The following is a 16,558-nucleotide window of genomic DNA, read 5'->3' as shown; positions in this document are numbered from 1 at the left end:
TTTGGCTTTTCACACTTCCATACTACATTTTAATCACAGATCCATTCTATATGATGCTCTGGTCTAACAGGATGACTATTCTAAATTAAATTATTATATTTCAGATTTCCAATATCGGGGACAGAGTGGCAGAATGCCAGTTGGAAACACACAACAGAAAGATGGTGACCTTCAAATTTGATCTTGATGGTGATAATCCGGAGGAAATTGCACATATCATGGTAATATGATCAACAAAATATTCACAAAGCTGTTGATCAGTCTAAATCGTCCTGATAAAGGTGTTATTGTTTTGCAAGATACATTGTTACAGACAGTTCTCTTTCATATTTTCCTCTTATTGAGGGAAACGGCTATAGTGTAGATTCTGTCTGAACACAAACATTAAATGCCATCGACAATGAATGGAGAATTTGCTAATTTGTCATATGCGAGTGAGCAAATCAACTGTCTGTATGTCTGTCGTGACGTAACTAAGGTATGTTTCAAGGTCGGTATAAGGTCAATAATGGCTTTAAAGGATTTAGAACAGCAGTTGTATTAGACATTACTTAGTATCTTTCTGCACGATGATAAGAGGGCCCCTCACTTCACACAGGTGTGGTTTTATTAAAACCCATAACTGGACAAAATACCCTTGAATTAGCCATTGGATAATAGATTATCACTGTCTCACAAAGCCCGTACTCAATTGCAACACCTCTGAGTAAAGAGTAATTGAAAGCTTATTGTTCTCATTTATAAATGTGACGGGCATGAAGTGGATTATGCTATCCATTTTCCAAATTGATGTGCAACTATTATGTGCCAACAGAAAGACTTCACATGTCGTCGGCTGAGTTCTAGTAGCTGAATGTCTTTGCTGTCCCCAACAGGTTGAGTTCTAGTAGCTGAATGTCTTTGCTGTCCCCAACAGGTTGAGTTCTAGTAGCTGAATGTCTTTGCTGTCCCCAACAGGTTGAGTTCTAGTAGCTGAATGTCTTTGCTGTCCCCAACAGGTTGAAAGCGAGTTCATCCTGGAGAATGAGCGGGAGTCCTTCATTGAGCAGATCCGTGAGGTCATAGAGATGGCCGATGAGGGCATGAAGGAAGGCTTCACTCTGGTACAGTTTGTCACATGATGATTTTTCCTTGTTATTGCAAGCTTTGTCTCAAGCTCCCTAACCCTCCAAGGAGTTTCCAAATCCAAGTTTGCAAACTCCCAGTTCCCAGTCTGACACTAGCTTGTTTATTTACTTTGTTTTTCTCTGTCAACAGATGAGTGATCCGCAGATGCCAGATCTAGCTCCTCCAGGTAAACATTTCACCCTGAATGTACGGATGCATATATTCTAAATCTATTCTAGATGGTGCAATACTCATGAGAGTATACAAATGTACATGCTTAGTTAAAAATGAATACAGATAATTGTTACTGTGTGTAGGACTGGACATAGTGAATCTCATCCCACCCTGACATCTCTTCCCCTAGGCATCGCTCCCAGCATTGCTGCCCAGGTTGTTCACTCAGCTGGCCGCCGGTTCATTGTCAGCCCTGTCCCAGAGTCCCGTCTCAGAGAGCAGTTCTTTGGCCCTCCCTCTGCTAATAACTCTTTTGGAGAGGATCCAGCCACAGGTAAGATGCTGAAGCAATGTGTGTGAGATGTGACTGTGTGCTTATTCTCACAATTAGAATCCTTCATTCTGAATACGTATTTATTTAGTGCAGATGAAGACCGTATATCACTAAATCACTGGGGGTGTTACAGACAGTAATACATAAGTTATGTTTCTCTTCATTTCAGACAGAAATAATCACTACAATGCTACAAATGCTTTGTGTTCCTCATTTCTCTCCCCAGTGAGTATGGGCCTCTCCTTGTCTGCTCCATCTGGCATTCTGCACCAAGCCTTCAGTCAGATGAGACAGACCCACGGAGAGAGACGAGCCACACTCGTTCACCAAAAAACTGAGCCAGAGCTGAGTCTTGTTCCGTCCTCTCAGGCTGCCGCTGGACCTTACTCAACCTCTAGCCACGCCATGGCTCCATCAGAGGCTGCACCTCCTCTGACCGTCGCCACTGCCGCCCATCCCGTTGTATCCGTCACTTCCACGACAACCTCTGCTCCCTCCCTGTCAGCTGGTAGGGTTTCCCCCACGCTGCCCCCAGCCTCAAAACCTGCAACTGCAACTAGTGATCCAAGCCCACCACTGCAGTCTTGTCACCAAACAGTCCCCTCCCAGCCGGCACCATCTGCCACCATCCCTCCCTCCTCTTCCACCGCATCCCCTCCAGCTGTGTCCCAGCTACCCCAGCATTTGCCAGCCTCTACCCCTCCTCTGCTGAACAGCACTGTTGCCCCCATTTCCTCTGTAGCCAGTGCTACAGCCAGTACCACTGGGGCTGTGTCTGCTTCAGAGCAGCTGCCTGTCAACAATGCTGTGCAGGTTCCATCTTCTCAAACCGTCCCTCCGTCCGTCCACGCAGCACAGCCCACCACCTCCCAGTGTCAGCCAGTTCCCACTTCCGTCCCTGCTGCTCAGCCTGCGTCTGTTCCTGCCCAACCCCCACCGTCTGCCAGCCAGACCCAGGCCCAGTCCCAGCCCGTGGAGCTAGAGGGGGCTGAGCTCCAGTCCAAGGCCCCTGTTATGGATGACCTGAATGCTCTGGACAAGAAGCTCTATTCGGTCTTTAAAGGTGCAAGTTCTGCCACGGCCAACTCAGCAGAAAACACTGGCACCTCCTCTCCCCCTACTGGGACTACCTCTCCTCCACCTGGAGCAGCCCTGTTACCCCCAACCAATCTTCCCCTCACCTCAGGAGCACAGAGTACCCTTGGCTCCACATCCACCCCAGGACAGGGCATTGCTCAGACTCCTCCAACCAAGCCCAGAGCACAGGTGACTAATTGCCAGTAGCTAACAAACCTTTTGTTGCTGTCCAGAAGAAACCTTTAAATGTAAATCAATGCTATTGAACACCATTTATGTCTGCGTTGGTTAAAATATTATAATAATACTAAAAAGAACTAGAACTGCACTCTGTTGAGTGCCTACTTGCGCATTGCACACAAGTAGGCCATAAATGGACTACTAGTGCGCAAGTACTGTCGACCGCAATGAACTTTCAAATCTCAGCCTCTGTAAAACATGGAAATTAAATACTAAAACAACAAATAAACCTTTAAAGAAATGCGACATTATACAAATTCTTTGTTTAAAACAAAGAATTTGTTGATGTAATTGAGAGGTTTCATGTTTGGAGGATGAAACCTATGTATGCATGGCTTATTTGTGTGTCTCGCAAGTTGATAGCTCTTGATGAAGCCAAACTCGGCCAAACCATTTAACGTTCTGTAGAAAGATTACATATACAATATACAATTAAAAACAAATACAATCTGATATCTAACTAGAACTGCACTCTGTCGAGTGCATACTTGCTTGTTGCACACTAGTATGCCATGAATGGCCAACTAGTGCGCAAGCAGAGCGCGCAAGTACTTTTGACCGCTACAAACAAATCTCAGTAATGACTACTTGTGCCTGATACGGCAGTGGTGCCAGAATGAAACAATGTTAATTGTTTTTATACACTTCAGAAACATAATGTTGTAATGAATATGTAAGTGACTACTTTGGATGGTGACGTATATGACAATCAGTGCCTCCCAACACTAAAACATCGTCATTACGTCACCATCGAAAACCAATTATACTCTGGCATTGGGTCCTTTAATCCACATATTTCTTACGTCATCATTGAGAGCTAGTTATACATATACACACACCATGTAATCTGGTCCCAGCAAATCGGGCACAATTTGCTGGGACGGTGCATACGCATCAAAAGTGGCGGGTTGGCTGGGACGGTGCATACGAGTCCCGGGCGAAACTATTACTTGCGCGCTCTGCTTGCGCAAGTAATAACATTCTCTGGTTATAACTGGCTGTCTATGGTGACTGAATTATGATATATTTCAATATTGGTTGGGTAACGGGTACCGTATGTATATATACATGTATGCAAGTACTATACTGTGGTCAACGTCCAGTGTATTTATACCCGACACTGAAACATATCCTTATTACGTCACCATCGACAGCCATTTATAACCCGACATTGAAACATATCTTAATTACGTCACAATCAATATCGGTGTATGTAATGTATATATATATATAACTCCGAGCATACGCATAAAAAAGCCAGTGCGACCATAATACTTGTGCACTCTGCTTGTGCAAGTAATAACTAGAAATGCACTCTGGTGAAGGTGCCAACTTGCGCCTTGCACACAAGTAGGCCATACATGTCCTACTTGTGCGCAAGCAGAGCACGCAAGTACTGTATTCTTACCCCGACATACATACCCAGCCGATCACCAAAACGTCCCTTATTGGCTAGTGGACAACACCGACATACGGTGGACATACGCAGCCGATTACAGTACTTGTGCCCTCTGCTTGCGCAACTAATAATAATAAAAGAATATTGAACCAATGGAAAGTATTAAACGTCTTAATTCCATTGGATCCTCAAACTATCTGCCATTTCCTGAAAATTGAACCTTTTGGAATTAGTTGGTTTCTTCCAGACAGCAGAGATTTACTCTGTTTAAAGATGTTTTATTACGATTAACATGTTTGCTTTCCTCTTCTCTCAGACTTTACCTGCTGCTTTAGATCATCCATCTTCAGAGCATATACCTCCAATCCCTGGACCAGCTCAGGTGAGGACTCGCATCAGCCTTGTTTTTCATCATCATGGATTATTTAGCTTTTTGGTACAAAATGAAGAGCTACAAGAGTATCTTAAGTTGCTTATATTGCCTTATGTTTTTGTTCTTTCACAGTCGCAGCAACCTCTGGGTAACCTGGATGCCCAGTTGAGAAGAGCGCTGAGCCCAGAAACTGTTCAGGGAGGCAATAGAGTTCCTCTTGCAGCAGGCTTCACACTGGGACGCTTTCAAGTATGTTTTAATAAGAGCCGCAAATACATCTTGTTTGCATGGTATTTTGATGTCAGAACTAATAATAATTCCCCACTCTTCTTCTCAGGTCTCTGTTGCTACTGATGGTGCCAGCAGCAGTATCCCTGACCCATCCAACGCAGTATCCTCTTCATCTGCCACACCTTCTTCATCCTCTTCGTCGTCCTCTTCTTCTTCATCCTCCTCTCCCTCCAGTCCAGACAACACCCTTCATCGGTCAACCACTCTGTCCAAAGCAATCCGGAGAGGAGACACTATAGATGGAGTCCCCCCTGTCCCCACCGCTCCTCCCACTCAGCCTACCACCATTGGGCGCTTCCAAGTGTCCACGAGTGCTAATGCCAGCACTCAGCCCAACTCCAAAGTGGGACGTTTTTCAGTAACGGGTATGTATGCAATTTTAGAGTTCATTGAACATAAAAGAAAAACGCATCACTGCCTGGGTTACTATTAAAACAAAATTGTAAGCTGGTAAAGCCTGACATTATTTAATTTTCCCTTTCTTAAGTAACTCCGGCCACAGTAGCAGGCTCCAGTCCCTCTCACAGCTCCAGTATGCAGAACGGGCCCTCGTCATCACCTTCTGATGCCCGCATCGGTTACATCAGCAGCAACGACGACTCGGGTCCAGAGGACGAGTCATTCCAGAATGAAGTCAGCCGTCTCCGAGAGAAGTATGTCTGATGTGCCCTGTGTTGCTCCGCTTAGTGCATTCTGTGCTTGTGGGAGATGGTTTACTTCTGTGGAACCGCTATAATTCGAGTATGTTTCTCTGTTCTCTCCTTAAATAGGCACATGGTAGAGATCCAGGCCCTGCAGTCTCGTCAAAAGGAGGAGATCGATTCCCTGTTCTCCCAGTTGGGTAAACCACCTCCCTCTGCTGTACTCTCTCCTGCCGTGGCCATGGCCGGTGGCCGACGCAGGCCTAAAAGCAAAGGCCACAAATCGTCCCGCAGTAGTGGACAACCTAGCCCCATTCATGCAGGTAGCGACAATACTGACTTTTCTTTTTTTTGCCATCGTCGCCCAATGTGTATGCAGTGCACTCTACAATGTCTTCCTATGCCGCTGACTGCTGCTGAACATTTACCATGAGGGAAGCATGTTAAATGATGTTCCCGGGTTAACACACAACTCTGTTATGTGTTATGTGCTTATGTCTTTAGGAACCCCAACCACAGCCCATAGCCCCCATGGTTCAACACCTCCCCCAAAGCATAAGTCACCCACTGCAACAGAGGCCTCTGAGATGGCCAGTAGAACCTCTTTACAGAAGCTCAAATCTTCCCCGTCCATGCCCAGTCTCAGTACTCCCTCCACAGGTACATGCAAGCACTCTTGCTTTTCACAGGCAACGGTTGCATTTATTTGACGTCCTGGTTCATCTCTCTCCTCTGTTTTCCTCAGGTGGTGCAGGTAGCACCAGCTCAGATGGTGGTCCAAGCCAAAGCCAGAATCACAGTAACTCCTCGACTCTACCACCTGGACCCACTTCTGCCCCTCTTAACCAGAAGTGCAAGGGCACCTTCACGTCTGACCTACACCAATTGGTGGATAACTGGGCCAGGGATGCAATCAGTTCCCAGGGCAAGAAGGGTCCCAGGACTGGGGCACAAGTAGCACCAGGGCATGATGTAAGGTTTCAGTACTGTCTTGTAACTCATGACATCATTTGTTAATATGATTCACATGACATAATAGCCTCACTTATTTTCATAAATAATAACCCTTTTTTCTTCCCTCTATACAGATAATCCCTCCAGCCAACATGGCACGCAAATTCTCAGCTCCAGGCCAACTCTGCCCCAACCCCCCCACATCCACCCACCATCCTAACCCTGTCAATCCCTCTGTCCCTCTTGGACACCGGAAAGGCTCTCTAGTAGGACCCGTTAACCCGGGGTTTGGCTATGCCTCAACAACTTATAGTGCCCCCCAATGGGCAGGTCCCACGGGCCCTTGCCAGGTGAACATGCTTAACCCTGCTCAACCCCTGGCTCAGTACCAGCCCCCCACCTCTACCCCAGCATCCTTACAGCCGAACTACCACTTGGGAAACGCATCAGCCCCACAGAAACCTGTTAACCCTGGAGGTTCCAACCTGAGGCCCACGTAGCCCAGTCCATGCCCTGGTCTGGGCTACGATGTAGGACAGGACAGGGTGGACAACTAATAGGGCGAGAACCATTTGCTCTCTTGGAAGCTTGTCGGTTGATTGGTTGATTGTTGTGCATTTTATGTTACCCCCACCGTCCCGTCCCACCCCTCCCTCCCTCCCTATTACAACGATGAAGAGAGCAGTGTGGTTCAATCCTGTCAGGCATAGAGAAAGCAGTCTGGCGAGTGACAGGAAGGGAGTGCAATACACACAGCACACCAATCCCACACTTGCCCCACCATTGGCTGTGGAATGAGCTGTGATTGAATACCTGGTTGGTTTTGTCCAGTGAAGTAATGGAATGGACCCAAGAGGACATGACCAACAACGGCCAAAGATGTCTATTGAAAGCACCCATTGCAATGTCATCATCATTCCTGTACAAAGGAGGGGGTACGAGGGATCTCGATTCACACTTGACTGTTCCCTGGCCTTAAGCTTGACTTGGACAGAGAGAGTACGTGTTGACAGTCCTCAACATAAACAACGGACATACACATACACACACACACATACTCATATGCATGCACAAGAGCAGAATTATAATAATTAATCATCTTGAGTGTGTTGTGGATTGGTAGCATAAGCTGTCTGGGAGAATGAGGTGAGTTGTGACCACACAGAATGTTCAGGGGATTGATGCTTTTGTCCTGGTTCAAGCAGTTAGGTTTTAAAGTGGGAAGGTGTGAGAGGAGGGTGTCAGGGAAATGAAAGCAATAGTAAGTGAGGCAGGAATGTAGTGGACAAGTTTGGAAGTTGCATATATCCCAGTAGCTACTTATATCTGCAGTAAAATGCAATAACGGCAACACGAAGATAAACTGTCCCATGTAACAGTGGCCTTAACCCCCCCACCAAACACATAGTACACGTCAATTTTGTAAATAGACATTTCTTCACAGGGTTATGATTCCATGTTAACCTGTTTTGTGTTCCTGTGAGAAGGTCTGGTGTCTTATTTGAGTTGTCACTCATCTTATCCACAGAATTCCACGCAGGTTTTTTTTTTTTTTAGACGGATACGTTTGTGAGCCAATGGATCTGTGCACTGTATATTATAAGATACAAAAGAAACCTATTCTTGTGTTGACCACCACTTGGGGTTGTTTTTTAGTCACAAAGTATAATCAATTTGGTTTAGGGTTTGTTTTGAAACTGTCGAGGGATTACACTTCAGCTACTGTATTTGGATTTGTTTTCATTCTTTTCACACTGAGGTTGAATGTGTTATAAAGTGAAGGATACCATCTTGACATGGTACACATCACCTGGTAAACCAAACGCCAACTCTCGCTGGTGTTTAGTAAACACGGTTTGGCAGTTTGAGCTGTAAACTCATTAATTCTTAGGAGAAAGAAAGGGAAATGGTTTGAATTATGTGATGTGATATGTTTTTGTTGGGTTTTTGGGGGTGGGGGGTGCATGACAACACCGTTAAACAGCTTGCTGATGAAAGTCCTATCCAACATAATGTCACCTTAATTTGCCATAGTGGTCAGTCACCAATCATGACAAGCATCTGGGGTTCTCTCTGTGGTCTGTTTTGTATATGTATATTTAATTAAGAAAACAAGATGTTCTTTATGGACCTGTATTCAGCCATCAGATTTTGATGTTTCACTGTAATTATTATTAAAGGTTGTTAAACAACATGTAGTTAAAGGAATATAAAAGTGCAATTTCAGGGTTGTTACTATTGGTATCCTACTCGACACGGAGGGTAACCCTGTACTTTATTAAGCTCTTCTCTTGGACCGCCATGTCCCACTTTTCTTTTACTGTATGTATATATCTATATTAATGTGAAGTAAATGGTTTCATACAGTGCTCGGTCACTATAGAGCACTATGCCCTCTTTACAGCCCACCCAGTACATGCATACATGCGTTCTGCCCTCTACATCTGCAGAACATTTGAGTGCCTTGCATTGTCAATAATGACCAATTCCACATACATCTAGTCCTTGAAGTAGTAAAGCCTGAATTATGCTTGATTGCGATCGGGTGTTGCACACCAAAAATGAAGTGAAATTGTAGATGTAGATCTATTTTCTGTGTGCGACACCGGCGTGCGACTATAAATCGTGCTTAATGGGAGTAGCGTTGTGACAGTACTGTTAAACCAGCTAACGTGCAGTGTGAAAGAAGCAAAATGTACTGTCATGTGTCCAACTAGTTTTAACAGCTTTTCAAGATCAGAATGAACACAGTAAACACAAGACTTAAGGATTAAAGAGCACACTGGGTAATTTGGTAACAACTTATTTTTCTCTTTTACAACTGCATTTGTGTTGCTTGTGTATTGGCTGTAATTATATTTTTGCTCTTAAAAACGTATGGTTTGGCTTAACTGTCTGTGGAGTGATCCATATCATTACAGTATTTCATCATACAGTAGCACTTGTTTGGTCAGAGAACGAGACGTCTCTTCTGGCACCGCTTGTTTTGCCACCTTGCATATGAGTGCCATTGTCTCATTGTGACCTTTTCACCTCCCGTAGATTGGATGACTACTTAAACTTCTCTAGAGAAAAATAAGTTACTGCAATGCAGAATATGCAATGTTTAAAGTTTTATAGGGATTGAGGGTGTAATGGAGGACTTTTGCATGCTGATGAGGGTTGTTACTGACTTAAATGTTTTTGATATTGAATAGATCCTGCTTTTTGTTGTTTTGCCTTTCTGTGAGTTCTCACAAAGTGCCGATCTGTTGAATTGCCATTCACCACTGTCACAGGCACAACTTTTGATTTCAATATACAACTATATATCAACATATAAATTCTGCATGCTAGCATCATTGGTTTTAGATTTGCAAATGTCAACCATACCACAACCACTGTACAGCACAAGCTCACAGCAGACTATATCCGCTTATTATTGCTATTATCAGTAACTTAACAAGATTCCTCTACAGTAATGTCTCCTGAGGCTAAAGACACCCAGTTATATCCCGTCGTACTCTTTATTTCTGATCCTTTACTGACTTCTGTGAATCAGTGTTCTCTGGATTTGTGTACTTTCTCTCCACATTGTACAAAATGTAAAAAGAGGAATAAAAATAAAACTCAGATTTGGTATTTGTCTTTATACCCTTCGATATTGAGATTGTCCCAATGTTTAAAATTGTAGTACCGGTAGTACTAATTGGCAAAAGCATTTACTGCAAGCATGTTACAGCATAGCCTGGACGGAGGATTCTTTAAGGATTTCACCACTATATGTTGCAGTTCTACATATTTCCAACTAGTAGAGGCTACATTTATTTGGTCTAGATCTAGACTAGTGAAGCGTGAGATTTGTGCCCAAAACATTCATTATAGGTTTAGGTTATTGGAAGAAACTGCAGTAAGGGAATATTTTCTGAATAAAATATGTGCAGATGGTCTAAAGCTGAATGCATGATTTTACTATAACAGTTATTCTTTAAACATTTCATTCAAACATTTATAAACCTGACACTGATGTTTAAATTGTTTTAATATAAAACCATACATTGTCACATTTACAGAATAAATGACATGAATTCCGTGTTAATATACACATTCAAACAACTAATTAAACTCTTAAGAACAACTCAGAACAGATTTCCAGTGTTCAACTGTCCAATCTGCGTTTTTTCAAGTACTGCCCATGCCTATATGGACTTAACACCTCACCTGAAAAATAAAAATAAATAAATTAGCAAAGCAAAAACTAAATTTAAGAAAAAGGTACACCTTTGCCAAACATGATTTTTCTTTTCTATTTTAATCTCACCTGGCCTTGCTACAAGTTCAGGTCTGTACAGGGAGTGGTTTCCTGGAATTCGGCTGTGCTGCGGGGCCTCTTCTGTTGGGCCCCCCTGAGGGGTCTTACTACGTGTCTGCATCTGGTGATTTGCAGGTGGACTTGACCTGGAGCCTCTAGAAGGCTGTCCACCTGCAGGCACATCCAGCTCGTCAATACCCTCCAGGGTGAAATCCCACAACTCAGGATCATCAGCTAAAAAAGCAAACAAGTAGACAAAGTGTGGTTAACCAGTAAAGCTACAGATAAAAAAAATAGGAATGTGTCTTCATCAAGAGTATCTTGAGCCCTCTGGTGATTTCAAGTACCTATATTGTTACAAGGTTCACTTTGTCCATTTGGGGCACTGTGGTTGGACTTGGGTACATCTACCTGGCCTGGAAGGCTCACACGACCTGCTGGAGGCATCATAATAAAAATTATCAATGCCAGGTGAAAGCTCATATTTATAACATTTTACAAAGATATAGACAATGCTTTCTCCTGTTGTTCCCTCTTACCACCACATGGTGCCTGTACAAGAGTGACCTCTGTAGCCATAGAATGGAACTGATATTCTCCCTGTTCTTGATGCAGCTTCTTAGCTTCCATCTCGAGCTTGAACCTTTGCTGGAGCTGTTGTTGCTTGAGCTTTCTCAGCTGTTTGGGATCTGTGTGCGTTTCAGGCAGGGAGACTTCCCCAGAGTCTGGTGATCGCCTGGAGAGACGGAGGATGGATATTATTAATGATGGTCAGAGAGATGGAGTCAGTAACTGTACAATTATTACTGAACGAAACTAGACACAGTCTTGTTTACCCGACAACACCAATATCATTCTCCTTCTTCATGCCTGCCAGAGCTACAGAATGTGCCGCTGATGGTATGGGACCAGCATTAGTGTGATGGAAGGATCCTTTGGCTTCTTTCCCGCCCTCCTGGCCTTCTGACAGGCTCTGGTTGAGCACTCTGGGCTCCAGGGGAGGCCTGGCAGATTGCACTGAAGGCCCAGGGTTGTCATCCCGGGCCAGACTACAGATGCGTGCTTTCTCTACCATGGGTTCACCATCAGAACGCTTGGTTTTAGCTGGGTCCAGAGGAGGATTAGGCTGTACGGGAAAGAGTGATGGAGTCATGGAGAGACTCAGAATTACAATATAAGACGAATAACAAAAGACCACAAAACAAGACAGTTGAGATATATCTGACCTGTTTGGGGATTTTGTTAATGGCCATGAGGTATTCCTTATTCAGGATGCAGTTTCCAAGGGAATTGCCAAAGCATCTGAATGGGAGCAAACACACATCATCTTGGCCTTTTGTTCAGTCTGCTTATAGACAAACTGCATTATTATTATTAATCAGCACATTGTAACGAAGTGGTCCTCCGTTACTGATATTGGGCACATTTAAGTATGTATATTTGCACACAAAGGAAGAGTCATGAGTTGAACTGGTTTATTGAAAGTATGATGAACATGAAAATACAATTATGTAATATGAGACTGTGTTATGGGTACTTGAATACTGACTGCTTCTGTTCTGTCTGTTCCAGTGTGTTCAGGGAAAAGAAGTCCCAGGCTACCAGAGCACCATGTATTGGTCTGGACTGGACCACGGTGGAATAGCCATGGGGGTGTTTGAGTGATGCATTGGAGCTGCTAATGATAATGTGACATGTGGGTTATCTTGCAATAGTGGGCATCATTAATATGTACTTACCGGTGTAGGGATATAGATTTATAGGTTCATGTGATGTGGGTTATGTGGGGTTCAGGAAAGGGTTGCATGTTTAACCAGGTGAAATGGTACAGTCTGCACTGATTGGCTCAGCTGACTATAAAAGGCTGCCAGGAAGCACACACCAACTCAGTGTTGGATTCAGTGAGAGGGCATGGTGAAGCTGCACACCAACATGCCCTATTTGTTTGCTGCCTGCGTGCTGCCATTTCCCATGCTGTCCACCTTCTTTTTGGAATAAACCACGGTGTGGCTGCTTTTTACATCCTGACTCTGTGCTCATTTCCAGCCGCGTATCGGGCCGACACTACACACATCAACAGGTAAGCATTTCAAATTCTGTGAACATTCTATTGCACACTTGGGATTATGTGTTTGTGTCCATCTGTACATAAAATGGTGTTGCAATACCTCAGAGATCGCTTTAGTCCATCAGTGACAGCTTCCTTCCTGGCCTTCTCCAGTGACAGTGCTTTAGACTTCAGTCCCTCGCTCACTCCATAGCCCACATCTTCGTGGAACGACCCATCCTGGAAGTGATCACACCGATTTATACTAGTCTAATATAGAGGATGAGTTATGCAGTATTTCCCAAATTTACAAGACATAAGTATGTTTTGTTGCTTAAAACTTTTGTGAAATGAGATTTCTATTAAAATAAGGTACTGGTTCGAGAATTGAGTGGCTCTAGTTAGTAAACGTCAGTAACCCACAATGCATTGCACAAAAGGCTACCAAGATATGCATTTCATGGGAGCCAATCGCACTGACCTAAATTTAGGTTTCAATTAGCTTTTAAGTCCAAATTGGTGTATTTAAGCATGACGTTACAGATGGTTAGATTTAGTTATGTTAAAATAGATTTGTTTGGGTGTGGGGAATTTGGTTATACAATTTTAAATTCAGGATAGATGGTCAGCGAACGAAGTGTGTGACTTAAACTCCTCATAATAATGATTGAATATATCAGGAAAACAACAAAGTGTTTTGTCTTAGTTTAGGTCCTTTCGCCTTTGAAATTCAACAATGAAAAAGTCGCCAAATGTATTATTAATTGGTTGTTCAACTGACCTTCAACTGCACTTTGATAAATGCACTGACTCCAACATAGAACTTCCCATTGACAAGGTCCACAAAGTCTGTAAAGGCCAGAAACACAGTCTGTAAGTAACAGTGTATTGACATTGACAGCACCTTGGGCTGTCAGGAAGACTCGAATCGTATGAGATTCCAAATGTCTTACCAACACTCTGCTGGGAGATGGAGTGAGACCAGCCATTGTAGCCAAACATCTCATTGGCTAAGCTAATCACTCGATGCCCTTCAATATAGCACACCTGTAAAAAAATACGTTTAAGCGTTTATGTCAGATTTACATTTGTGTGAGTGTGTGTGTGTGTGTGTGTAATGCATTTTACCTTCTGACCTCCTCCAGCCATTCTGCTACTGATGTACTCTGGTCCAAGCTTTTGTCGCAGAGCATTCTGGACTGCCTGGTATTCTTCTGCAGTGTAAGAGTGCTGTGAACAACAGAGTCCAGTCCATTCAGGATATTATCTTGATGGATGCTGATCAAATTCTGTGCTACTTTCAGTTTCAGCAACAACAAAAAGAACGACACTAGATTTATCTCAAGATGACAGACAGTCATCAACTCTTTGGTCTTATCTGACATTCAATTCAAGTTGGAGGGGGTATATAGCATTCTGTAAACAGAGCTGTGTCACATTGCGTCGTTATATACATGTTATATACAGGGTGAGGGTATAGAGCTTTTCAGTATCGGGTATCTTTCTGGTAATATCTGGTAATAAATCCAATGGGACTTCCATATGATAGTTGTGTGCTTGCGTTTGTGCACAGAGTCCGTGGACCAGCTGACTAAAAGGGGGCATCCCTGTAGGTTGTCTCTATGTCTGAGGGCTATAATGTTATGGAGCTTGTCTGGGTTTATTTATTTTAGGTGGTTATAAAATGTAATGCTCTCTTCTTTATGATAATGAATGGGTAATGCCAACATCAGCATGTTAAATAGTAAAAAGATGTGTTGCAAATTGCAATTACAAGCCCCAGGAAATTCAATTCAAGATTATACATAAATTACAAACTACACCATATCAAAGGAGGTGTTCAAATGTAAGGAAAACATGGGTACATATGTGGCTCTGTCCAGAAATTCAAACATTTTGGGTGGAAATTAAGAACCAAATCTCTATAACAGGGTTAAGGATTGAACTTAGATCCCCTACAATGCATCTTGGGTTTACACCCAACGACACCTGAATTAAATAGAATCCTGAGTATCTATCCTTAGCTGCAATTTGCAACTCTAGATTTTTTTAAATTATAAAATGTATGTTGGTTGCATGCATGCATAACTATATCTGAACCAGACAACCCTGAGTTTCCCCACTTGTAATTAACATTTTGGGAAGATGATTTTACGGTTTATAGACTACTTTATACAGGTGTAAACCACGTGTAATTAAGATATATTTCAACATTAGACTAGGAAGATCTTTAACACACCTGAACCCCATTTCGTTTCAGATAAGTGGGTGTTAATGAATCCATGTGTAACTTTGAAAGCGTACATTTATACACATTTAAATGAACATGCATGCAACCTCACAACTTCTTTCACGTTTGCACACATGTGTGCAAACGTGAAAGAAGTTGTGAGGTTTTATTCCAGAAGTCCAGGTCTACCTGTCCAAAGCACTTGGGTGGCCGGTGGGTCTTGTCGTCCTGCTCCATATTATTGTGCATCATTTTCGCAGAGTTCTCTCAGTCCTCAACAAATCAGTAATCAGTTGCTAATGCTATTCGGTTTGCATGACTTTAAGTTTAGCCTCGATACACTTAAAAAAAACCGTAAAACACACATTTCAGCTGTGTCACTGACTCCCATAAAGAAAATGTATATTAAATAAAATGAATACAAAAATATGAAAGGAAATGTTGCTATTGAGTCTCAACAATCTTCTTCTCCTACTACTACTCTGCACCACTCCCGCTTTGTGTTTGGTTTGAACATTTCCTGGTCGTCCAAGTAGGCGGGGCATAAGACCACCGCTCATCACGGCTTTATGAGGAAACAAAACACGCGACGCTTGGTTAGTTCACTGCTCTGTAGACCGCTGTATCGATAGTATCGATTCGATACAAACATTACTACTGGACTACTCGCCCCGGTGCTTGCCCGTTTTTCCTCCCGGAATTTTCCCTATTGAGGGGGATAACTTTGTAATATGCTATTGGCTGTTTGTATTCTTTTTGGAAAAATATAAAAAGATACTGCTGTGGAACGGCTATATTATTACCTATAATATATATGTATTATGTAGTATATGTAAGGTTTTGCCCCCCTCAAATGGTACCTCGTCAGTCGTCAGATAATCCCCACATATCCTACAACTTCTGTGAACAGAAATTTACATTTCAACGAATGGACCTCGTAAAACAAAACAAAAACCAAGGCACTGATTGTGGTACATCTGGTATACCGGAATGGGGTTCAACTCCCTGCAGTGCTCTGCATGCTCAATTTGTATTTACATGGTTCATTTTTTCCCCTGCTCATTGTGTTGCCTTTTCATAGATGATAACCCCCAGGTTCTTTAATGTGTTTGCACTCCCTACAGTTAGGTTACCAAGTCTATTTATTATTTCTGTTCACTAGAACTAGAACCAATTACCAAAGTAGGCTTTCTAATGACACAACTCGCCTTTGTTTTGATGTGTAGCAAAAACGTTATTTTTATTTACGCCAAAGAGTAGAGGCTGGTCTGCATTCATGCGAGCGGGGAAGGTTGGAGTAACATAGCTCTAAATGAAACGCATTAGAGCTATGGACCAGAGCTAGTAGTCATAGCACTTCATGGTATATGCATAGTTTATATAGTTTCATTATATAGATA

The 16,558-nt window shown here is 42.9% G+C and overlaps 2 protein-coding genes across 7 annotated transcripts in view; one reads left to right on the top strand and one right to left on the bottom strand.

Annotated features, from left to right (window-relative positions):
• The window catches only part of LOC308314356 (serine/threonine-protein kinase WNK1-like), a 41,104-nt gene extending 30,876 nt beyond the window's left edge, over positions 1–10,228 (top strand). For 5 of the 6 annotated variants that reach the window (XM_080761941.1, XM_080761942.1, XM_080761944.1 and 2 more), the window contains 13 exons: positions 105–221; positions 999–1,103; positions 1,258–1,294; positions 1,472–1,615; positions 1,842–2,881; positions 4,648–4,713; positions 4,837–4,953; positions 5,042–5,360; positions 5,483–5,648; positions 5,766–5,959; positions 6,141–6,296; positions 6,382–6,608; positions 6,725–10,228. In XM_080761941.1, coding sequence (XP_080618067.1) covers positions 105–221; positions 999–1,103; positions 1,258–1,294; positions 1,472–1,615; positions 1,842–2,881; positions 4,648–4,713; positions 4,837–4,953; positions 5,042–5,360; positions 5,483–5,648; positions 5,766–5,959; positions 6,141–6,296; positions 6,382–6,608; positions 6,725–7,090 — 3,054 coding nt within the window. In that variant the 3' untranslated portion in view covers positions 7,091–10,228. The remainder of the gene's footprint in view (positions 1–104; positions 222–998; positions 1,104–1,257; positions 1,295–1,471; positions 1,616–1,841; positions 2,882–4,647; positions 4,714–4,836; positions 4,954–5,041; positions 5,361–5,482; positions 5,649–5,765; positions 5,960–6,140; positions 6,297–6,381; positions 6,609–6,724) is intronic. The other variant, XM_080761945.1, reaches the window with a different exon arrangement.
• Positions 10,229–10,728: 500 nt separating this feature from the next.
• rad52 (RAD52 homolog, DNA repair protein) lies at positions 10,729–15,637 on the bottom strand (the record flags this gene model as incomplete). Its single annotated transcript, XM_080762145.1, has 11 exons — positions 15,348–15,637; positions 14,057–14,158; positions 13,882–13,975; positions 13,710–13,777; positions 13,050–13,168; positions 12,108–12,183; positions 11,718–12,007; positions 11,421–11,617; positions 11,229–11,315; positions 10,891–11,115; positions 10,729–10,790 (listed from the first exon to the last, which is right to left on the bottom strand). Exons 1-11 carry the CDS (start codon positions 15,408–15,410, stop codon positions 10,729–10,731), a joined length of 1,383 nt encoding a protein of 460 aa, XP_080618271.1. The 5' UTR covers positions 15,411–15,637.
• Positions 15,638–16,558: the final 921 nt, after the last annotated feature.

Source organism: Protomyctophum bolini, assembly GCF_963924005.1.
Source record: "Protomyctophum bolini genome assembly, chromosome: 4".
Lineage (NCBI taxonomy): Eukaryota > Metazoa > Chordata > Actinopteri > Myctophiformes > Myctophidae > Protomyctophum > Protomyctophum bolini.
This window is presented reverse-complemented; position numbering and strand designations above follow the sequence as displayed.